This window comes from Pseudonaja textilis, chromosome 5, assembly GCF_049901715.1.
Source record: "Pseudonaja textilis isolate UNSWEBS1 chromosome 5, rPseTex1.2, whole genome shotgun sequence".
Classification (NCBI taxonomy): Eukaryota; Metazoa; Chordata; class Lepidosauria; order Squamata; family Elapidae; genus Pseudonaja; species Pseudonaja textilis.
Window position 1 is genome coordinate 67,346,262 of NC_141994.1, and position 25,373 is coordinate 67,371,634.

Sequence of the window (25,373 nt, forward strand, 5' to 3'; positions counted from 1 at the left end):
AAATATCACAGCTTTAACAGAATTTAAGGAAACTCAACTCATAATCTGCATGCCTCTCAGTGGGCAAAAAAACTACTTTTGCTTTCTTAAGACAGGAAGGATAATATAGGTAGTCCTCGACTTATAACCACAATTGGGATCAGAACACCGGCCAGAATGGCCGACTTAAGAGTTGAGCCCACAACAACTTTAGAGAAGAGACTCCCTCAGACTGCATCGTTAAATTAAAAGGGAATTTGATATTATCTCAAGTTCTATTTTGAAATACTTCCTGTCATTTCTTTTACAAAATATAAGATAGGAAATGTCAAGGCTCTGTAAATTATGTCTAGTATAGAACATAGAATAATAGGGTTGGAATAGACCTTGGAGATCTTCTAGTCCAGCCTCCTACTCAAGCAGGAGACCTCATATCATTCTGGAAAAATGGCTGTCCAATCTCTTCTTAAAACCCTCCAGTGATGGAACAGTCATAATATCTCGAGGGAAATTGTTCCACTAATTAATTATCTTAACTGTCAGGAATGTTCTCCTTAGTTTTAGGTTGCTTCTCTCTTCCACCCATTATTACTTGTTCTGCATTCAGCTGCTTATTAAAATAAGTCAGATTCCCTGCTAGTATGATAGATGGGAAATTTAGCTATAGCGATGTTATATTAAGTTTTTCAGTTATGGAAGTTCGGAGTCTTAAAACCGAGAATTGTGCTTTCCTTACTAAATTAACAATCTAATACAGAGAGTATTTTCTAAATGAGAATTTTGGTGCTTACCCAGAAAGTATATATGTGGAGGAAACTGAAAAGAAGGGAACACAGTTATTTATTTTATTTAAAAATCAAAATGCAAAGCAACTTTTTAAAATTGAAGGCTTTCAAAGCAAGCTGCTCCCATTTCCATCAGAAAGTGCAAAATCATTCCGAAAAGGGGAAATTTATTTATTTATTCGTTGTTTATCAAATTTCTGCACCATTCATCTCACATCTGTAACAACGTGCTTTTTTTTTTTTTTAAAACTCTCACAGAAAATGGATAGTCATCTCCTGTAAAACCCATTCAAGTTTGGAATAACCTGCATTTTAAAAAAAGAAAAGAAAATTAAAGCACACTTTAAATGGCTTTAAAATAGAGCAATAATAGATGAAGGTTCCATGTTGAGTGTGCCCATTCATCATGTTGCATTTGTCATCCTGTGAATTGTAAATCCATAATGGTTCATTATGCTGCTCGCTGTCTGTTCTTTTCTTGCAAACCTAGTTTTGCTTAATTCATGTTGCTTTTCCTTTTTTTTCTTCTTGATTTCTTTATCTTTTCTTTTTTTTTTTGCCATTTTCTGAACTCTACCATCTCTTTACTGCTTTTCTCCGCAGCACTTCCCCTATGGGCACCCAAGATTTTCCTGCTTCCTAGTTCCCCAACCTTATCTTGTCGTTCCCCATCACTTACAAAGCCCAGTCTTCTCTGCTCCGGGCCTAGCTCTAACCCTCTTCACTCTAGCCCTGTGAACCCAATTCTCAGGAAAAGTATTTCTTTCACTGAAGAGCTACTTCTGGCTGCTTCGGGTAGGATTACTCTTCAATTGCCTTGCTGGTTTGGGTAATGGCACCAAGCACAGTGTGAAAGCTTCTTATGATTTTTTCCCCACCCTTAGACCCATTTAAAATCCCAAAACTGCTGGCTACATGACGTTGATATAATTACTTTTCGGGGATTGGTTTTTCCCTTCCCTTCCTTTCATTCCAAAGGTTATTACGACTGTTTTCTAAAATCATTTTGATTATGCCTTTTTAATCATACTTTGCTCCCCCACCAAAAAAACTTAATGAGATAAATAATTGTTTTTTGGTGTTTTTTTTTTAAATTGTGGTACAGCAAGTCCTTGACTTACAACCATTGTGAAGCCCAACATTTCTGCGGCTAAGCAAGACAGTTAAGTGAGTTTTACCCCATTTTATGATCTCTCTTGCCACAGTTGTTAAGTGAATCATTGCAGTTGTTAAAATAAGTAACATGGTTGTTAAGTGAATCCGGCTTCCCCATTGACTTTGCTTCTCAGAATGTTGCAAACGATGATCATATGAGCCCGAGACACTTCAACCAATGTGAATATGAGCTAGTTGCCAAGCATCTAAATTTTGATCACATGACCTTGGGGCTGTTGCAATGGTCATAAGTGTGAAAAATGGCCATAAGTCACTTTCTTCAGTGCCATTGTAACTTCGAATGGTCACTAAATGAATGGTTGTAAGTCGAGGACTATCTGTATAACCATCTATTTACAGCCATGTTTCAATGTTCCTCTGTTTCGATTGGGTGGAACATTTCTTCTTTTTCTTCTTTGTCTTCTTCAAGTCATTCATATTACTCTGTTGACCATCATGTGGCCACCAGTCCTGCTTTGTTTTTTTTTGTATCTGCAATTTAAATGCCCTTCTAAATGTTCACGGTATAAATGTCAGTTTTGCCTGTCCTTTCACAAGGCTGTTTCAACGAATGTAAACTTGGTTGATGTTGTGGAACAATACAGTTTGGGTTGTTCTCTATCTGGGTGAAGTATATTTCATTTCTACAAAACAGCCTTCATTCCATTTCTGTCTCCACTCTTAGTATCGTATAGTCCCTTGTCAGGCAGATTTGACAACAAAAAGAAAGAAGAAAAATTAGATTGACTGCACCATGCAGAATGGGACTATATAGATGCTAATATTTGTTTCCTTATCCAAAAACAGCTAAAAATGGAGGTTTTAATAGGACAGGGATGACCAGTGATTTGTAAATTTAATCATGCAATGGGGTCTGTTTCTATTGCTGCCATTTGCAGATCGCAAGTGTTTGCAGAACATCAGCTGTAATATCAGGGGTTAGTACAAAATGAACATTTCAATTCAAATGAGCAGAAAATCTTAAAACTCTGAAATTAGATGTATTGTTAATTTGGTCAGTTTATCCTTTATCGTTAGACTAAGTAGGCCTCTGTAATTCTATCAACAGTGTTTAGTTTCAGGAATATGGCTACTTATATGTACTTCAGATATTTATTGTGGCCATAATGTTCTGGATTATAGGCATCCATGTACTTTTGTCCAAGTCGTATTTTATTGAGGTTTGCCCTGAACAGTTTGGAGAGAATTGAATGTGTGAAAGAGGACATTTTAAGAAGGCTAAGCACAATTGTTTGGTGTTACTATTCTAGGCAGCATTAAGCCACTATGTCCTCTTAAAACATATAAATGTCTTGAATGCTAGAGTAGATTTGATTAAGAACTAACAAACTATTGGAGATGGACCTTGTAAATTAGTGTCCATTTGTGTTCCCACTGCTTGTCCATATTCTTCCTTTTTCATATAAGCTTCAGGGGGAATAATTTAATACAATGTCCAGTCCTGGAGTTTTTGTTGTTTCTATCCAGATTTTTATGCCATCCATCAAAAAAAAGTTTAAAATCAGCTTTCATTCTGGTTTGTATATTAAACATATTAAATTGTACCCTTGAATTTAACCAACATACTAAGCTATCCCCCTATTAATTAGTTTGCTGATGGTTTGTTAAAAGAAATTAGAATTCTCTCTTTGTTAGTTGTAAATGTGGACATTGGGTCTGATCAGGAGTCCATTCAGCTCAGTATTATTAAGGGTGATTATTACTGGAGTTTAGTGTTCATGACAATTGGGGATACCAAAGATTGATACTTGAAACTTTGAATTTAAACTATATCTTTATGACTTAGAAACAACCTTTCCTGAATAAATTTAATGGAATTACTCAGTAAATGCTGATGTGAAAAGCCTCATGATTTCAGCCTTGAAAATACAATATTTTCCTTTATTTTTTTAACTGTGTATGATTATACCCTTTTCCTAATAACTGTGTGGGCTTGTTAAATCACCACAGAATTCCAAGTTTTAGTCCCTTTTTATGTCAAATTAGCTATATGGTTGTTCACAAAATCATGTGAAAATCTTTGTATCTCGAACTGCAGTGTTGTAATGTCATCTTTAAACACTGAAATATTTAACTTTTGAATTCTGTTTGGGTTTTTTAAAAGTTCAAATTAGACTGAGGGGGATTATCTTTAGGCCATGGCTCACTAAAGTTTTCATCTAGCATGATCACATTTAATAGTTTTTGCACATAAATCGTAGGCCATGTGCACCCTAATTATAAATAAAAATTATAGCCTGTTAAATGAAGCTGAAGGTTACTTTTGTCCCTACTATATACATATTTTCATAAGTTAATTGATACACAAGTCTGGCTGTTTGGCCATTTCAGTTTAGACTTTCACAGAGTTGTCTACATTTGCCAGTAATCAAACATGTGCCACATTTTCAGTATAACTTTGATGTAATTATGTGTCTATTAATTATGTGATTTCACTTTGACTTACGTGCTGATGTTCTTTAGGAATGGGAAGTGGTAGTGCTGGAAAAGAAGGGGGGCCTTTAAAAGCTCTGTTAAGACAACAAACTCAAACAGCTCTGGAGCAAAGGGTAAGAACTTCATTAAATCCTATTATATATTTGATGTATACCAGCACAGTTCAGGTCTAATGCTATTGAGTTCAATAAGATTAACTTCTTGGAAAATCTGAGTAGGATTTCAGCCTAGGGCTATCACTTTAGAAACATTTCTATATTTTTCTACTGCTGTGTAGGGAAAGTGTACTTGATCGTTTCCTTTATTATTAAGTAATTATCTTTCTGCTGCAATTGTGAGTTATACAGGCTGTCACCTTTATTTGGACAGAGGGATGAAATGCATATCCCTATAAAAAGAGATTTACATCATGAAGATTTTCATAAAGCTCATAAGGTTTTCATTGGTCTTTTTTGCTAATGACATAAAGGTGTGCAATTGAGTTGACACTCCTGAGGTTATTCATAACATGGAAGATGATTTGGCATTGGTGGAAAATTGGTAAAAAAAAATATATGTGGAAACTGCAGTTCAATGTAGTGAGAATTTGCATTTAGAGAAAAGGAATCTTCTGGCAGGGTACAGTACTGGAGGTACAGCATTAGACAAAACAGCAGAAGAAAAGGATTTAAGGTGTGCTTACAGCAGATGACTGCAAAAGAGTAAACAGTGTAAACAGTAAACGAAATTCTGAGATGCATCGCTAGAGGGATCACTAGCAAGAAAAAGGAGGTCCTAATCCCACTATATAGGGCAGGAGTGTCAAACTCGATTTCATTGAGGGTCACATCATGGTTGTGTTTGACCTCGGGACTGGGGTGGGCGTGGCCAAGATGGGCGTGCCAGCGCAAAGGGATTCCCAAGCTCCATTTTGGGCTGCAACGGCCTCCTGCAACCCTCCATCAGAGGCACAGGCACTGCAGGCCAGTCCTTTGCTGTTTCCAGGGCAGCTCCGCGGGCCAGATCTAAGCACCGGATCTGGGCCCCAGGCCTTGAGTTTGACACCCCTGATATAGAGCTTTAGTCAAACCCTATATGGAGCATGGTGGCTCAAATGGTTAGGACTCTGGGTTGGAGGTTAGTAAGGCCACATTTGAGTGCTGCTCCATGGCGGGATGAGCTCATTCTAACTTCTTGATGGAGACATGAAAGGAGCCCCCTCAGGCGTCACTCGAACAAGGGTGATGTCACCAGCTAATTATTTCAACCCGGAAGTGCCTTAAAGGGTGCTTCCGACACAAACTGGACAGGGTCAGACCCCATTTGGAATACTGTGTCCAGTTTTGGAGACCTCACTTAAAAAGAAATACTCAGATTGAGTGAGTCCAGAGATGGGCCACAAAAGTGGAACGCACAAAACATATCAGGAGAGATTGGAGGAAAAATTTAAAATAAAAACAAGAAAACCTCAAAGGGCAGACTTGATGGACCCCTAGGTCTTTTTCTGCTATTAGTTTCCTATGTTTCTATAAACTTGAATACAAATATATAGGCATTCTTTTCTCATCAGCCTATTTTTTTTTTCATATTTCTAGTTCAGTCGAGCTTAAACAACAACAACAACAAAAGCTCACCTTCATGTGACGAGTGTAATCAAAACAGACAAGCTATCTTCCTCATGTCCTACCCGCACATTTTAATTTTATATCTTTAAATGTTTACAAGAGGCTATTTAAGTCTGATTATTAGAGCTGAAAACCACATTGTAAATAAGGATTCCACGTTCACTGGGCGAATTTCAAATCATTTGTAGCAGTGAAATTTTACTTCAGTGAATGAAGAGAGCTCTGCCAAAAATTAGATGTTTATATGTCACGTCCCATTAAAATATGGATTAATTCGAAATGAATAGCAGTAGCATGTATCAGTGGATAATTTTCTCCCCATTTTTGTATTACCTGTTGCTAAGGGAGGATCGCCTCATAAATTCTGTAGAAGGCGGGTATGTTCCAATTGCTGTGTGACACTTCACCTCTTTTTCTTTGTGTTTATCTTTATTTTGAGACTCGTTTTTCTACCTTGGACCTTTTATTTGAGGAATTTGGAGCTGGTTATTATTTTTTCCACATTCCTTATGGAATTGTTCCTAGGCAGAAAATTTTCAAGAAAGCTTTCTGGAGCTTTTAAACAGTCCAGTTCCTCCTTTGAGTTCCGCATGACTATACATTTCATGTAACGTATCATTTTTCATTGATTTGATTTTATAATATTTAATTTGAAAACTAACAGAGGGGGAAAAAAAAGTGTTGACTTTGCTGCTTATCCTAATAATTCAGATCTTTTGTGGATAATGGGTTTAGTCTTTCGGTTGATATGCAGTAAATCATGTTTTCATTCTTTACAAATGTTGACTTTGCAGTCTGAGTACTTAAATATACATTGTTTGTAAGTCACAATCATACAATTTTATAAGAGATCTTTAAACGATTTTGCCTTTAAAATGATGTATTAAAAGCTTCTTCACAAATAACATGCATAGAGAATATGCATGATGCATGTTTAGATTAGCTTCATATTGAAAATGTGATTTTTTTTTATTTGCTTCTGCTTTCCCCCCTATCAAACCAAGTCCTCTTTTTTGGTATTTATAGTGAAATGTGTCCGATAGTGACTCTGTGGTCCTCCATTGGAAATATAATAGTGTAATAGTTATCCTGAAATATAACATTATTTAACCTCTGTATCCTAAAGAAACTTCACAGGTGGCACTAAGAATTTGTAAACTTTACTGTTCTTCATGTGTATAATTTGCACGCTGCAACAGAGTTTTAGAAAACACTTTTTTCAGTAGGGTGAAAAACTGGAAGGGAATATGTTGAATTAATATATTAAAGCACAGAACTAATTCGTTTGATGCTTTTGATTAGGTATGTTCTTTACATAAAAACATTTTTAATCTTCCTGGTCTAATAAGATTTTGTGAAAATAGGTCATGGATTCGCGTATTGGTTATTCTACGTAAATAGAAATAAATTCAGCAGGGTCAGCGCAGCATAGCCAGTTTGGCGGTTGGTGTTTATCTAAAACATTCCCCGAATTAAAAGACGCAGATGTCAAATTCAAGATAGTCTATGTTTATCCAGTGCAAATACAGTGAAGCCTTGCTTAAAAAAATCTCAGTTATTCACTAATATCTCTTAAATACAAAAATAAATCGTTTTAGTAATTTGCCATTTGCATGTTAATTACATCTTGCAAATGACATTATGTAAAACCTCAGTATAAATTTGGTCTTCTGTTGCAAGCAAAACTGAGAAAATTTCACTGTAAATACAAAACGATTACCAGGTGTCCGTGTTATTTACATTATTTTGTGTAGTGCAGGCTCATGGATGGGTCCAAAAGATTCCACTTCAGATTTATGATTTAGTGCTACATTTGAACCATAAAGTGAAGCTAACGTTTATATTGTTAAGAAATTTATTTTGAAATGATAGTTGGAGAATCTTAGTGAATTTTAAACCCAAAGAACTTTGCAGGGTTTTTTTTTTTTTCACCTGCTTTCTTGTTTCTGTTTCTCTTTTCCCTATATTTTTTTTTAATAAACATATCGCTTCATAAAATTAACTAATCTAAAACGGTCTGTACCTGAAGGCATAGAGCAGGGGTCCCTAACCCCCACTCTGTGGTCCAGTGCAACGCTGCACCTCAGTCAGAACTGGGTCACGGAAGTAATGGGCGAATGCATGAAACCATTATCTCCCCCCACCCCCGGCTGCCCACTGCTGCCTGCACCAGTCCACTGAGCCATAAGGATTAGAAGCTGCCGGCATAGAGTATTCAGCATGTGAACTTTATGGTTTGTGGTTAGGAGAAACTGTAATTTGATTCCCCACAAGAGGTAATGACTTTCCCTCCCTCTTATGTCTGGTTAGTAACCACTAATTTGTGAAATAAGCCATTCTCTTCGTTCCTTCTCTCCTTCCTTTATTACTTCTCTCCGCATTATTTTCTAAAATTGATAAATGGAAATCCATTTTTCCCCCTTTGAATATTCTACACATTTCTGATGTATTACTTCTTTCTTCCTTATTTTCTAAAATTGATCAGTGGAAATCCATCTTTTTCCTGTGAATATTCTATATATTTCTGATTTGCTAGCTAGCTAAATACTCTATGCCAGACAGACAGACTACCCTCTTTAAGGTTCTCTTCCACAAGATCCACAGAGGCACACATATCAGTTATGGTGAAATTTCTTTTATCTGACTTCCATATATATATTTTTAAAAAATACAGAATCCTTATCTTTGACCGTATTAGATCAGTGCCAATAAAAGATAAATTATTACATTATACTCTGGTGCTTTAAAGTAGCAGTTTTCCTGATACTATTCCCTTTTTATGATCCCGCAAAATATAATTACCGAACCGGTAGTAACACCGGTTGAATCCCACCACTGGCACTAACAGATCATAGGTGTGACATGTCAGGATTGAAACTGGGCACAAAGGAGGAGAACCACCACAGAGTAGTGCCTTCCACTTCCAATCCCTGAAGCTACCTAAGAGAATGCTGCAGTTGGTGATTCTGAAAGCTGGCAAGAGCTACTGGACTGAAATCTAAGAGAAACTGGTCTAGCTAATCTGTTTCTTTCAGGGTCCTTTAGAGTTGAAGCTTGGAGTTAAAGTGTTAGATTTCAACAGCCATGTTGTATGAATCCTTATTTAAAAATAAATAGTTACAGTAATTTTCTCCCAAGAAAAGGTACACAGGATTATAATTTATAATAAGGAGAAGCAGCAGTCAATGAGATTAGCGCATACAATTTCAAAATAAAAACAGGTGGGATTATATTCTACAACTGGAGAGCTCTTTAAAATGTGTTCCCCTTTTAAGGCACTCACCATAAAAAAAATCTGACTCAGCTTTCTATGATGTCACAGTGTATGGTTAACTATTTTGTCTAGCAGCAGGATTACGTGGGGGAAAGTAGTATTTTATTGGCTTTTGAGATGTCTGCTGCCCCAAGCAAACTGGATGGCATACATTTTGCTTGCTTAACGCGTAATGTAAACCAGGGAGAGGCAACATCATGACCATGGACACCAGTATACACATGGGCACCTCCTTTTCTATTTGTTGGGGTTATTATTATTATTATTATTTGAAGAGCAACATGCTATAATGCCAGCTTTTAGCATTGGCATCATTTGCACATGGAACCCCCAGAGACATTTTGAGAAAGTAAAAATGGGGTGCATGCGTGTGTGGCTGCAGCCTAGTGTTTCGTTGGATATCGTGAACATCTCCTGAGAGGCAGAATGCACCCTAGCGGGAAAATCAATTTATCTTTGGGGAGTGAGCATCTGTGACAATGCAGCAATGCTGCAAAAGAGTCCGTGTGACTTTCCCAAAACTCTACCTGTGTCTGTTGACTTGACAAGGTTGCCAACTCCTGGTATATATTTGAAGGCAGCCCTTTCCCAGTTGTTTTCTTTCATTTGTATTTCATGAATTCCATGCATGTTGAATTGGTGAGCAGTAGGACGAGTTCATGAGGTCAATGGCTATTTTGTTCTTCTGATTGGCACAGGAATTTCCTTTTTTTACTTTGACGGCGTTTCCTCCAGGCTTCCTTCTCCACGTCGGTGGAGTCGTCAGCGCCCGCTCTGTGAAACTCTTGGATCGTATCCACAATCCAGGTATGTTATAAGCCTAAATCCACTTACATTCATCCTGACCTTGTTTCTTTGTGTTTATGTTTATCATTTTTTGCTGGAGATTAGAACTTGGAAAATGTTGAATGGTTAAGCATACAGGGTGTTTAGCAAACATTTCAGACAGCTTCCTTGTAATGTTTTTTGTGCCACTGAACTATATGACTCATACGATACCACTCTAGAATTAATTGCTTTTATTTTGTTTCCAGATTCTGAAATTAAAATGCCCAGCAAGACATTGAGGGCAAACTTATTGAGTGTTCCGTACTGTCTTTTTTTTTTTTTTAAGTCTTTATAAGTTTTGGCACTGAAGAATGCCAACTGACATGAATGATGATGATTTAGATAAGGTTCTAAAAATTACATAAAATGTCTTTAAAAGATCCACTTGCCTTAACCCAACCAGAAGTACATTTTGGAAGTAGAAAACGGCTTCCTCTAACTAGTAAGAAAATCATTACAAAAAACTTTGTTAAAGATATCAGTGAAGATTCTCAATCATCCAGGTCATGTTTGTCCCAAAGGTGCTTTTCCAAAAGGCAAATGGACTTTCTTGTATTTTTTTCCCTTAAAAAACATTTCACTTCTCATGCAAGAGAAGCTGCTTCTTTCAAGGAAAAGTCCAAAGAAGTCCAATTGCCTTTTGGAAAAGCACCTTTAGGTTTGCTAAAGATGGTTGATTCCTAGTGTCCAATCTGTTCTACTAAGGTTAAAGAATGCATGTCAGACAAAGGTCTTTCTTGTAAGGCTGGTCTTTTCAATTTCACTGGGATTATAAGCATTTTTCCCAGGCTAGTATATTTTCCCATGGAACAGAATGTGCATTGTTCTTGGTGGAGTCTTACTGACTCAGGATTAGTCTGGGAATTAGTGCAGGAACTTCTAGAAAATGATTATTTAGATTTGTCCCCTTGGGAAAAAAAAAAACATTCTATCTGCTTTGCCAAGCATGGATTTAAATCGGGTCTCCAAACATGGAAGCTTCAAGATTTATGGACTTCAACTCCCAGAATTCCCCAGCCATCCAGGAGCTCAAGCAACACTGTGACTCTGGCACAGAGACATTTTTCCTTAGATAGCATTAAAGCATCCAGATTTGCTTGTTTTGTTTTTTAGCCAATTAGAGCAGCCTAAATGGGAGACACATTGAAGAAATGATTTCTTTAAAAAAAAAATCTCCAGTCTTTGATCAAAACGAGCTAGTCTAAATGGAATATATCTTAGAGCAATAACTAGAAGCAGTAAATATGAATGCTGCCAAAATAATTATGAGCACACATTCCCCCCCCTCCCCCCACCAAGTAATATTCTACTTGTAGGTTTTTATTCCGTAGTTACTGGTCCAGGGTCTATAGGAGACTGGGTTAGATTCTTGCCCTTCCCCTGCCTATCCAGTCTTTTTAATTAGTTGGTCATATTTCTAAATAAATGAATAATTCTATTCATATAACAGAATAAATGCTATTGGTCTTTGTAACCAATAAAAATAAACCCTGGTATTTGACTAGGAAGGAAGATAATTGGAATTGTTTGTCTTTTAGTTGTGGTACCACTGAACAAATAAATGTTTGATAGAAGTCACTTTTTTTTTTCTCCCAAGAAGTTTTGAGAAAATTTTCTTAGGAATGTACCAAGTAATCCAGATGATTCCTTGCAGGCTGATTCCAGCTTGTAGTCTTGTCTAGTCTTTTCCTATAATCCCGTCCAGTTCCCTTCCCAACTTCCTTTTGAGCAGATTCTGATGTGAATGGAAGTTCCATTAGGAACAAAAAACAGCCAGCAAATTTACCCACAGGTTGTGTATTCTCCTTTAGGATATCTTTGATCATCTGAATTGAATGCTTCTCTGGTTACCTTGTCTGCTTTAGTGGAAATTAAATTGAATGCAATGAATTTTTTAAATAAAATGTCAGAAGAATGATCTTTAGCAGAGGAACCTCTATCTTGGATAGCTAATATCAAGACCTTGACTGCAGCATGTCTGCCATATTGTCTCAGACAATAAGCCAGCTAACTTTTTTTTCTTCTATTAATCCTCTCCTTGCTAATCTTGGTGGCCATTGCTGTGCTGAATGCCTTTTTACAAACTATAGCAATCAATGTCAATATACAGTAGTTGCTGCTTAAAATCTTGCAAAAGCCCATTTGTGGGATGGAGTGAAAAATAGTTTTATGATATTACCTAGTTTGGATAATGAAACATCTGCAAGAAAATAATCAAACTCAGAGAGCACCAATGACCTCTCGTTTCAACCCTGAGCTACAGATATTCTCCTTTGTTGGTAAAACAATTTTTTTCCTTACAGCTCTATTTTGACAAGAATCAAAAAGAGACGTTGGCCTACCCATTTTAGTTGGATTTTTTTACATAGATCAATTTTTAATTCTCTTCGTCCTCTGCTTTCTCCCACCTCTCAGGTGAAAGTACCACAAATTAAAACTCTCCTTCTTTTCTTACCTCCAGTTTCCCAAAGAAACTTTCTCCCTTCCAAAATGCCTCTCTGTTCTTGCTGAAATGGATAATTGCCAGATAAGACACGATTGCCTCTGTCTGGTAGTGGTCTAACCATTTTTTTTGTACTGTTTATACCCTATTATCAAAATAATGTTCCTTTCAAAGAGGCAATGATATGCAGATGGCCTTTGTTGCTTTTGGCCTTGGCATGAACTTTGGGTGTCAGTATGCCTACTTTCGTGGTTTTGTGCTTATAGACACAGGTCAATTCCTAAAATGTCAACTTTGTAATATTTTTTTTTTAGATTTTTCTACAAATTTTATTTGTTGTTTGTTTGTTTAGGAATGGTCAGTAAGAGAATACCATGAAACACGATTAAGGGTTATGCTGATAAAATGTTAATATTTTTTGTATAGTGCTATATCTGCCAAGTCTTTTGCTTTAAAGGGGAGGGAAAAAACCCTGTTATGAGCCACTTTTAGCACAAATAGGATAGACTTTAAAATGTATAAACTACTAGCAGTACATGGAGAAACATAACCCAAACTTTTAAAAGGTGGTATTAATTATTTTTTATTTGTTTTACTTAGCCTACACTTAGATTAACACAGTATATTCCTTCTGTCTTTCTCTGTTTTCATTCTCTTATTAACTCTGCTGTCTGTGTCTTTCCAGTTCCTTTGAAGCAACCCTCTCAGTTGTATTCTTGTTGTGTGTGTGTGTGTGATGTATGTTGATGTATGTTGATGTATGTGTGTGTTCTTTTTCTTTCTTTCACTATATTCTGCTGCCATAACTGATCTACTTATTTGCTGTTTTGAACTCAGCCTTTGTCGGAATTATGGGTAATACAAGATCATACAAACTACTAGACTGGAATAGTTTCAATTCAGGTATTTTATTAGTCATTCAGTACTACATACACTGACAAAAATTATGGCAGCTCAGTGAAGTCTTTTTAGAAATAACTTAACTCATTGCCAAGCTAATGTTTCAAATTTTGTTCTTTTTAATTGAGAAAATTTAAAATAACTTTTATGATTAATCTAGTAGGTTATATTATGAAATTAAATCCCATTGGTTCTTGCTAGATTGTATGTCCCTAATTATCCCTCTATATCAGTATAATCACATCATACACTACATTCTTTCCTTTTGAGATTTAGCATTTCCTGTACTAGAAGTAGGATCTTCTGTGTGGTTCTCAGTTATGGAGAAATTTTATTTGAAGATCACTTTTAGCTACATCTGTATTAGAAGCAAAATGACTTCTTGTTATTGAATAAGACATCTTATTCATGTTGCACATACTTTTTAGGTTATTTATGGATTTTAGGTATATGTACTGTTTTAATATAGGCCATTTAAATTTTAAATTATCACACAGTACTGACTAACTGAAGAATACAGCCAAAGTCACATTATCAAGTTACAGTATTGAGGTAGACTCAGAAGACAAATGCATGATTCTGTATGATTTAGTCTGTGTATTTTAGGTTACTGGATTAAATATATATTTTAAGAGACTTATTCTTTTATTCAAGATCAAATAATTTAAATAGTGCAGGCCAACTAATACCGTAGTATGGATATATATTCAAAATGAATGGCATACTCTTCTTTGGAACCTTTAGATGGAGAGTTATTTTTTAAATTGAACAAAAGAAGCTGATCAGAATGAGTTGTAGTATGTTTTTTCCACAAATGAATATTCAACTTGCTTATGTTAACTATGTTAAAGTGAGTTTCCATCCATTTGCTTCATTTTAGGAAGTTTGAAAAGGAAACCCTATGCTAGAATCTCTTTTCTAGTTTTTCTTTTTAGTTCTACAATTGTACACAATTTCAGGCAGTGAAAAAGCATGAAATATCATACTCGTTATGTCGGAAGAAACATTTATTTAGCTATTGCATTTAAATGCCACCTTTTTTCCTATTGTACAATACTTTAATTCAAGGAAACGGGTACAGAAGTAGAAATAGTATAGCTATTTGAGCTCTTATCTCTGAGTCAACAGCATATTTTCCTGTCCAAGAAGGATGATTTACAGAGGCATATTCCCCAGTTATACTAAATTGATGATTGATAAATCTATCCCCTAATACATTCATTATTTCTGGCAAATTTTTGTCAATAAAAGCATTCAAAATAAATCAGATGTTTAATCATTGACAGCATCATGATGCTGTCTTTGCTTTTGCTCTGAATATTGATTTAAATTCTCAGAAAGCTTCAAAATCATTCACTGAAAAGGAGCTGAGATAAATTATTTAGTTATTGTTTATGGCATTCCTAGTATTTCTGTATCACCAAAATTACAGATCTCTTTGCAGTTTACAAATCAAATCACAAAAACCAATAAGAGCCATAAGCATAATAAGTGGAAAAAATCAGTAAAATTTAATATAGCCTACTATTGATTGGATAGGAAACAGAGAGTATATACAGTATTAGATTCCAAAGGCCTGTCAGAAAAACCATGTTTTCCCCCATTTTTTAAAAAGCACTTAAAATGGGAGCTAGTTGGATCTTGGGGATAGCATTTTCTATGCAGAATATAGGTATCCTGGATTCTTTCTATAGGCTTTTATAGATTAAAAGTAGAATCTTGAATTTTACTTGCACATCTATTAAAGGCAAAATAGGTAAGAGAGAGGATGATTTATTATAGTTCTAGATCAGCACAAGCAAATTATGGATACAAATGCATCTCTGTGACACAAAACACGTTAATAAAAAATGTAATTAAAAGCGTGCTAAAAACATAACATACAAATAAAAATCAGTTGAATCAATGACTACAGGGAATCATTGAGCACAAAATTACAGTTGTAGGTCATGCGTATTGGCCAACAATTGTAGACCACCCTGATTTTACAACTTTTGTGTGGTGGTTGCTAAGCAAACCCATTGTCCACAATTAGTACTTTTTGCCAGAAACAAAGTAAATGTTGGTTTCTGGCAGAAAACATCGTAAATCACAGTCACATAACTTTGGGATGCTGCAAACCATAGAAATGAGTGCCTGTTGCTAAGCATCCAAAATGTGGTCACAAGTGGGGCGTTGTAACTCTGATAATATCAGCTTCTGATATTATTGCCTCAGTGCAGCATCAGCGTTCTTGAATATTAAATTACTTAACTATTTGAGGTTTTTTACCTCAGCAATTTCAGCAGAAGTAGATTAAGTTTTAGGATTGCTTACAATCCTAAATCCTTTTAGGATAGCTTATTCCAGCTAACACTGGTAATGGTAAACCAGTGTAAATACACTGTTTCTGGATTCCTCGACTGTTGCTAGGATTAATAGTTTCATAGTAGAGTAATTCATGTTTGGTTCTCAACCAGATGAGTACGTGTAAAGTCTAGTTTATTAATCATTTCTTAGCTTAGACTACATAACTGATGAGTATCAGATTACCAGACACCTTTTCATTCAATTACTCTTCAGAACTCATCAAGAGTTGTAATTTGAAATGAGAAAAGCTTAATTAATATCAGCAATAATCATACAGTCGTAGATTAAATCTGCCTAAAGAGCTCTGGTGGCACAGTGGTTAGAATGCAGTATTTCAGGCTGACTCAGCCACTGCCAGGTGTTGGATCCTGAACCGGCTGAAGGTTGATTCAGTGTTCCCTCCTTCCAAGGTTGGTAAAATGAGGATCCAGATTGCTGGGGGCAAAATGGTGACTCTGTAAACTGCTTAGAGAGGGTGGGTGGTAAAGCACTGTGGCCAATAAGTAAACAATGAGAATCTCTGTAGCAATAGCACTTAGACTACAGAGATTCTCATGGTTAACTTATTGGCCATTTAGACATCTTAGAAATTGTTAAGTTTTCTATATACATGTCTATGGAGATTTTTCAGTCGTCCAGGTCATGGTTGTCCCAAAGGTGCTTTTTCAAGAGGCAACTGGACTTTCTGGTTTTTCTTTGAAGACATTTTGCTTCTCATCCAAAAAGCTTCTTCAGCTCTTGACTGGATGGTGTGGAATGGAAGGATTTATACTCCTGGCAGACAGGTGGTCATTTGCATTCTTTAGGGAGTCAATGAGGCTGCGTGGAGATTTTATCTGTGTCCTCAGGGTCACTTGAATGGTGCAAATGGGTGTGGCACCTTCTTGGAACTGTTGAAAGGACTGTATTGTAGACTGTAGACAGGTGATGTCACAACCCTCCCCCTCTGTTGAGAGAGGGCTCTTCAATTTTGACATAGATGGCCTCTTTGACCCCTCTTTCAAACCAGCGGTCCTGTGTGTCCAAAATGTGGCCTTTGCTATCTTCAAAAAAGTGGCCTTTGTCTTTTAAATGCAGAGGGATTGCTGAATCTAGTCCCATGAGTTTGTTCTCCTATGTTGTGCCATGGCAGATCTGCCTCCTCTCATTGACTTTGCTTGTCAGAAGCCAACTGGGAAGGTTACAAATGGCAATCCCGTGACTCTGGGACAATACAACTGTCATAAACACATACTGGTTGCCAAACACCCAAATTTTGATCATGTGACCATGGGGGCACTGCTACAGTTGTAAGTGTGAAACCCGGTCAGTGCCATTGTAACTTCTAACAGTCACTAAACAAATGGTTGTAAGTTGAGGACTGCCTGAAACTTAATAGTGAGCACAGCTTTCCGTATTGTGTAAGTCGGGTAAAATTTTAAACTTTTGCACCAAAGGGATTTCTGCTCTGGGTCTATAATAGAAATCAGGACCGGATGTTTATCTTTGTCCATAGTTTAAGAAACAGGGTTTAATCTGACATTTCAACTTAGGCTACAAGTAGCTTGGCTAAATTGGTTTATCCAAAGAAGGAAATAAGAGCCTTACCAAACAATATATTTTAAAAAATAAATAAATCTATTAGAATTTAGTGTGATCCATCTAGAAGTAAAGTACTCTAAATCAGTGGTTCTTAACCTTTTTGAAAGAATCTCCACCTTGAGCCATTGAGGAAGTTATCATCGCCCCCTCCCCCAACATAACCGCTCAATCACAACACAGGGCAATAATTCTTTAATTTATGCAAATACATTTTTTGTTTTCTTTAAAATTGGCATCAGGACATATCGATGCAAATAATTTATTTCCAGTCTTTTTCTCATATCTCAACTGTGTGAAAAATTCTGATGCCACCCATCACTTTACTCCCAAACTTCGTGATACATGTATTTCATTATTATCTTATTTATTCAAGACACTTAAATGCAATGACCACTGAAAACAAAATTCAATTGCAAGAAAATAAAATGCCCGAAAAAAAACAGTAACATTTAATGATTTAATTACAAGTGAATTTTAAGACGCAAAAAGAAATATAAAAAGGGCATAAGAACAAACCGCAATGCAGGAACTAAGAATTTCAAGATGAAAACTCTGAAACTGAATTAAGATTCGAGGAAAATATATCTTCATGCACACTGTAAAAAGGGTTAAAAAGACACAAAGAAGATTTTTACAGAAGGAAAGCAACAAAAATCAGAGCAACAAATTTAATGAGTAGACTGATAGAGGCTGCTGCACAACGTGCATGAAGATGAGCAATGAGTATTCACATATGTATGGCGTTCTGTACTGAAGCTAGCCAGAGGAACATTTTAAAACACAGTTCAATCCACTAATAAATAGTGAGCAATCTGATGTTTTTGTATGACAGATATATAGTGGTTTACTGTACGAAAAAAGTCCTAAAAGTGCCCCCAAAACTTCTCGCTCCATCGCCCCCATATCACCCCCCTTTCATTCCTTCTCCCCCACGTCGCCCATTTTCGTTCCATCGCCCCCCTGAAAAATGAAATCACCCAGGTTAAGAACCACTGCTCTAAATCACAAAGCTAGCTTTGGAGTGGCTTTTTATGTTGATGCCACTTTTTTATGATGTCTACAGACCTATCCACAATATCTTCTTGCAGGAGAAACAGTTTTGTGGCATCTCAAAGATTAACACCTAAGAAGCAGGTTTAGGAAAATAAATTAAGTTTATCAAATATATGTAGTATTAAACTACCCCATGCTTGGTTTGGATGTGCCAAGAACTTAAGAGGTGGGCTAAAAGAAATTAAAAATCGCATAATATGATTGATATTAATCAATGTTGTCAAAGACAAAACTTATTTGATTCTGTTCAAGGTGCAAAAAGACGGTTGAAACTTGTAATGAATATGGTTTGGTTTGTCTCTGAAGTTTCAGAGTTCAAAAATGGCACCTCCGGAATATTAAATCAGTGTTGCTCGGAGAGTGAAATGTTTCTTCACTTGTATATGTGTGTTTTCCATTTATTTTCCATTCAATTGATTGATTGATTTTGTATAGAGATTGACCAGTTTGTATTATGTGGTCTACAAAGGGCTAGTGCTAAAAAAAAATGATGGCCTATATTACATTGGAAAAATGCAGTGCTGTATGGTTGTTTATGTTCTGGCTAACTTTAGTTCCTGCAGAAGTTCTACTACAATAGTTATGTGGACACAGTTGCATTTGGGTTCTGTTCCTGAACCTCTCAAATGGAGAATCTATAGTCCTTCAGTGGTTATACAACAGGGGTGTCAAACTCAATTTCATTGAGGGCCGCATCAGGATTGTGTTTTAACTCGGGGGCCTTCCCGAGCTCCATTTACACTGGCAGAAGCACCCCGGACCAGTCTTTTGCAGTTTCCAGGACCAGATCTAAGCACCCTGTGGGCCAGATATGACCTGTGGACCTTGAGTTTGACACCTCTGTTATAGAACAATAATTCTTATGGATTTTTATGTATTCATTGGCCATTGTTCTAGACCAGGGGTATCAAATTCACATCATCAAGGCAGTGTCACATGATATATTGGGACCTTTCCCCTCTTTGCTAAACTGGGTGTGGGTGTGGCCAGCATGTGATGCATCCAGCCCACAAGGCCGTGAGTTTGACACCCCTGGTCTAGATCTACTGGAAGGCTGCAAGTTCTTTATTCATGTAGTGCCTGTATTTCTGTGGAATAAGGATTGTGTGGGATAGTTACTTAAGGTTGGGCTTGCAACCTGTCACATGCTTAGTACCTTAAGAATTTGGCATGTCGTATTTGGAATATTACACTTTTGATAAATTATCTAAATTCTTTATTTCTGATTTTCTAGGTAATTATAGGTATTATAGGTATAGGTATAATTCATTCCACTTCCTCACAGCTCATGGCAGACTATCACCTTATAGCAGCGAAGCACAAGTAAAGTAGATAGTGGCAGCTGACACATACATACTGTATATACATACAAAGTTTAACTTTAAACAAGAATGGCTTCCCTTTATATTACATGTCATGTAATATTTATAAATAACTTGATGTAATCAGCAGTTGGGTGCAATGGGAGGGCAGTTAGAACTTAATATTGTTTTTACTGATTGCAGGATTTTTTGTGACTTGGGTTTTTTATGTTTTCATAAAATGCTGTGCCTCTGTTTTAGATAATATGGGTGACATACAAACATTAGTGTTTAGAGTTTTGTAGGAATTTACAATTATTCGTCAATATGACACAGTGATTTTGCTTTACCTAAATTGGTCAAGTTTAAATTAATGATTTAATCACTGAAATAATGAATTCTAAATTTACAATGATTGTAAATTTCCTGCTTATTTACTGACACTTTTATTTTCCAACCACCATGTCTTTTCTTATTTTCTTCTTTTTTAATCAAGTCATTTATGTTATTTTTTGAAATGTTTTAAAATAAATGAAATACTCTTAATCCAAACAAAGTTAGTTGCAGCTCTTCTCATGTCAAGCGATTGCTGCATAGGACGTGTTGTCCTGTTATAGAGCATGTTCCACTCCAGCCCAGCCCAGCCGTTAGTACAGGTAGTCCTTAATTTGCAATCGAAGTTATGAGAATTAGTGTTTTAGCAGTATATGGATAGATGGATAGATGGATAGACAGACAGATAGACATACAGATGTAAGGACAACAGGCAATTTGCTTTTTTTCCCAGGTCCCTAGGCAGAGCTTTGCTGCTTTCTTTAGACATATCCTGTATGGAAAAGACATATTCCCTAATGTTGAAGGAAGTGGAGGAGAGCGTCACATTGACTTGAGATATCTGAATATTTACCTAGCTTTAAATAAAGAGATTGCAACATATTTTTACAGAAGCTTCTACTTCTCTTGGCTTTCTTAAACAAAAAATGCAAGATGAACGCATGGTGGATTTGAAAGTGTTTCCCATGCACTCATAAAGCCCCATCTTTGAGGGATTTTTGTGCATTGAATTAGCAATTCCTTAGTGCTCTCTGAGCTTGGCTGTTTTCTTGCAGACATGTAATTACCCAAAGAGGTAACATCAAGAGTCCTAGATTAGCACAGTGCTACACTAGCACTGATAATGTTACCCAGTTTGGGTAAGGAAAAGTTTTCAAGAAAAAAAAAACTCAGCTTAGAGAGCATCGAGGACCCCTCATTTCAACCCTGAGCTACAAATATTCTCCTTTATTTGAATTGACAATTCGTTCACTCATAATGAATTCTTTGAAGATATTTTCAAATTAGATGATGCAGTACTTGACTTCAGCTTTCAACGTAACACTATATTTCAGTTGGTCACTGAATTCACTGTAAAGTCTGAACTGAGTTTATATCTTACTCTCTTTTCCCCAAAATAAGAGTTTAAAAAGTGCTTTCTCTTCTTCATTTTCTATTATGCCACAATAAATTTAAGCCACCATTGCGATGTTTTTACAACATGTATCTTACAGTTTTGTATCAATGTGTTTTTCTTTTCCCCCACACACTTATTTTTAAGGGATGCGTAGATGTGGATCTCCCCTTTTTAGTATCTTTAATTAAACACATTTCCAAACACCATTGTTTTCACATCCTCCCAGTAAAAATTCATCCCTAAGTACCAGGGAGATAATGTGTCATAATAAAAACAGTATTGGGAGAAGTGGATGCATTCTTGAAATAAACTTACAAAAGTTGAGCTTCAATTTCAGAATAACAGCGGACCTTGGAGGTCTTCTAGTCCAACCCCTTTCTCAAGCAGGAGACCTTATACCATTCCAGACAAATGTCTGTCCAGTCTCTTTTTAAAAGCCTCCAATGATGGAGCACCCATAGCTTCTGAAGGCAAGCTCTTCCACTGGTTTATTGTTCTCACTTGCGGCCGGCTGATTTTAAACATCAGGAATTTCTCAGTTGTATTCGTTTCGCACAGTTCTAATACCCCTGTCTTCCCCTGCTATTCCAAGCAGTAACATCAAAAACTCCATTTGCAGACAATTTAAATAAATCTTCCCCAACATTTTTTGGTAACCCTTGCTAGACTTAATTTACCGAACCAGATTTTTGCTAGAAAAGCTTTGTGAGTGGGTGCTATGTTTGCTTGCCTTCTGCTTTCACCAAGACTTCAGGGCCATTTCTTTCTGTAACCATTTCAGTGAGCTGCCATATTTTTAAGTCTGAACCGTCATTGACCCAAGCATGCGCCAAACAATCCACTGTTTCTGGCTCCCGTCTGCTGACTCTGCTTTGCAAGCTCTTCTGTAAGCTTCCGCTGTAGCCTGGAACACAACAGGTGACGATGCCCTTGTGGAAGTGTGCTGGACACATGCCATCCTGCTGCCCCCTCCCCCCCCCCTCAATTTCTGGACTGTCTATGTAGCTTTACTTCGATGTGTAAATGCTCTGATAGCGGTTGCCCTGTGAATCTGTGTGGCTCATGTGTCAAAACCCCAAAGGAAGAAAAAAGCTGCTTGTGAATCACTGTGTCTGAAAACCAAAGCGAATGCTATTACATTGCGTTGCGTTCCCATGTTTGGTATAAACGACGCCTGCCATGTTGTGGTACCTTGATTTTTATTAAGTCATTATTTATCTTTTGACATGCAAAGGTAAGTTTGTGTCTATTGTATGTAAATATGCATTACATTCTGTTTATATGATTTCTTCCCTCCATTAATTAGCAGGGGAAGGGTGGGGATAAAATCCAGTAAAGTTTAAAACATGCAGGAGAAAGTTCATTTCCAAGAAAGATTATTTAAATCTCAAAAGTATTTTATTTTCAGGTGTTTCCCTCTTTACGTTATTTTCAGCACAGAGTGAAGGTAACTCGGTTTCCCAAAACTTTCAAATTTTCAATTTTAACAATTTAGCTGGATCCTGAATGTAACATATTTTGGGAAACCCCATGTTAGCTACCATGTTTCTCACAAAATAAGGCCGGGCCTTATTTTTTTTTCGAGCCCTGAAAAAACGGCTAGGACGTCTTTTCTGGGATGAATTAATTTCTCCCCCCACGCACCAGCGCCGTCTCCAACAACAGCATCTGAGTTGCTCCCGCTTTCCCCCGTCCCGTAACAACAGGAAAAAAAAGATTTTGAGGAACCTGGGAGCACTGCGCACTGCGTTTTGGTTTAATCCCGAGCAGCTGGGTGGGCGTGAGAAGAGCTGAGCAAGTGTCTCTGCTGCTGTTACCCTTGGCGCTCCAGCCTCGGGCTCTGCAAGTTTGCAAAAGTCACGGAAACCGTGGAACTTACGGAGGCAGCTCCCCCACCCGAGAAGCAGCTGAAACACTTCCACGGTTCCCGCCACTGCTGCCGCTGTTATTGGAGACGGCGCTGGCGAGAGAGGGACAGCTGCAGCTAGGCCTGGGCGCTTGGAATGCAGGAATGGGCTGTGCACCGGGACTTTTGCAAACTTAAAGAGCCCGAGGCTGGAGTACCAAGGGTAACAGCAGCAGAGACGCTCGCTCAGCTCTTCTCACAACCACCCAGCCGCTCGGGATTAAACCAAAATGCAGCACGCAGCGCTCCCAGGTACCTCAAAATCTTTTTTTTTTCCTGTTGTTATGCGGACGGGGGAAAATTGGGAGTGACTCAGATGCTGTTGTTGGAGACGGCGCTGGCGAGAGAGGCGCCAGCACCGGTGGGAACCGTGGAAGCTACGGAGGCCTGAGAAGCAGCTGAAACGCTGCCGGACATCCATGCCGACGCCGCCCGCCTGCTGACCCGGGTAAGGGAGCCCTCTGTGCTCCACCATGATTAGCTGTTAGGAGCGGCTGATGGTAAGGCGTAGCTGCCGGCGGGGCACTCCTAATGGCAAGTTCCCCCCCCCTGCCTCCCCCCCCAATTTCACATGTTTTAAACTAGGCCTAAATTTGGAGGGAGGGGCTTAATTTCATTTTATGCCTAGAAAACATGCTGGGTCCTCCTATTGGGGGGAGCGTATTGTTGGAGAAACACGATACTAATATTTCTGTGAATATATATCAACTTAATATATACTTCACATGGTTTGCCAATATCTTGCCAGGGTTTTCACCATTTTTTCACTATTTTTAATGAAAACATGTTTAATTCAGTTTGCTGTGTAAGATATTATTTACATCATATTTAGTTTCTTTTATTTCTTTGTATAAGGTGGTAGTGAGACATCTCATCATCAGCACACCAGAGGAGTTTGTGTGCAATAATACACATATACACTGTGCATTCAGAAATTAAGTAACTAGCCATTCCTACCAATTCTTTATAATTTATAGATTTTAAAATCAAATAAATTCAGTGAAAATACATTGAAATGTGGGCTTTTGGGTGTTGTAATAAACTATTATAATTGTAAGTTTAAGCTGATTCAGTTGTAAATTGATAAATCATAATTTTCAATTATGCACATGTGAATTTGTTGAAATAATGTTAAAGAATCCAAAACATAACCCACACTCCCAAAATCTGATTCATTGCTGAGTATAAAACATATTCCCTCAGTTTAAGATGTAAGAAATGCCACGGATCAAATTTCACTAATCTATTATGATGTAATTACAGTAATTATTATCTTTTATGGTTGAGTATATACCTCATTCAGAAACTAATATTAAAATCTCCAGGTCTGATAATAGTCATAACAAATATTGAAACAATAAAAACAATCATATTGCAAAAGATAACGGAGTTTGTTAGATAAACATTGATCATAATCATATTTTATCAACTAAAATTACCAGTTACACCTTGTTGAGCATGAAGAGAAAAAAATGTTCATGAGTCAGGGCAGCTACCTGCCTCACCTTGCTTTGAAGTATTAAGGAAATGCACTATAAAACCACATCAGAGCTTTTATCTTGTTCTACCTTTATAAAATTGACATAGTTTTTAATAATCTGAAATAGATTAAAACTACATTGTCATTTTCTAAAATTTCTGAAGCCTTTTACATTACGTACATTTAAGTCTATTCTGCTGACCCTCAAGTACTAGTCTCTTATAAGATCTAAATATTGTTCTAAAAGAAAAAAGATGAATCTCAAGACAGTTAAAATAAATTTGGGTCTATGATGTAATTGTGGAGTGAGTGAAACAATGATTTTTCATTTAGGAATTTTGTGCAACCTGATTTCTTCAGGGATATGTTTTGTGAAGAAAACCCCCAAAGTCCCATCTAAATCATATGTCATTGTGCAATTTAGATTTTGCTGCAAAATTATTTTATCTAGGCTAGGAAGGCCTCTATTACAAGCTGACTTTTCTTACCAATTTAAAAACAAGTTTGGCTTGTGTAGGTCTCCATTGTCTCTGGAAATTACAAGCAGCTCCAGTATCACTGCAAGTTCATATATAAGATATTTAAACAAAGGTTCTTCTGAAATGCCCCACCCCACCACCCCACCCCCAAAAAACTTGCTACATCTTTGCAAATATTGAAAAAGTGTATGCTTTTGAAAACATTAAGAGGTCAGGTTTGAAATTTTAACATGAATCTAATTCAACATGGTATGCCTTTAATGTGGCAACTTAAAATTGAGTTACGGTTATAACATTATTAGTTTAAAAATATTCTGAATACATATTTTAATACATGTATTAAATGTAT

The 25,373-nt window shown here is 36.9% G+C and overlaps 1 protein-coding gene across 31 annotated transcripts in view; it reads left to right on the forward strand.

The window, feature by feature from the left end:
* The window catches only part of C2CD5 (C2 calcium dependent domain containing 5), a 71,591-nt gene that overhangs the window by 19,545 nt on the left and 26,673 nt on the right, over nucleotides 1-25,373 (forward strand). For 10 of the 31 annotated variants that reach the window (XM_026710324.2, XM_087935253.1, XM_026709672.2 and 7 more), the window contains exons 8-9: nucleotides 4,404-4,489; nucleotides 9,953-10,061. In XM_026710324.2, the coding sequence (XP_026566109.1) occupies nucleotides 4,404-4,489; nucleotides 9,953-10,061 (195 nt within the window). Of the gene's footprint in view, nucleotides 1-1,367; nucleotides 1,560-4,403; nucleotides 4,490-6,324; nucleotides 6,358-9,952; nucleotides 10,062-13,362; nucleotides 13,429-25,373 lie in introns of all 31 variants that reach the window. The other 21 variants (XM_087935228.1, XM_087935234.1, XM_087935236.1 and 18 more) reach the window with 7 other exon arrangements.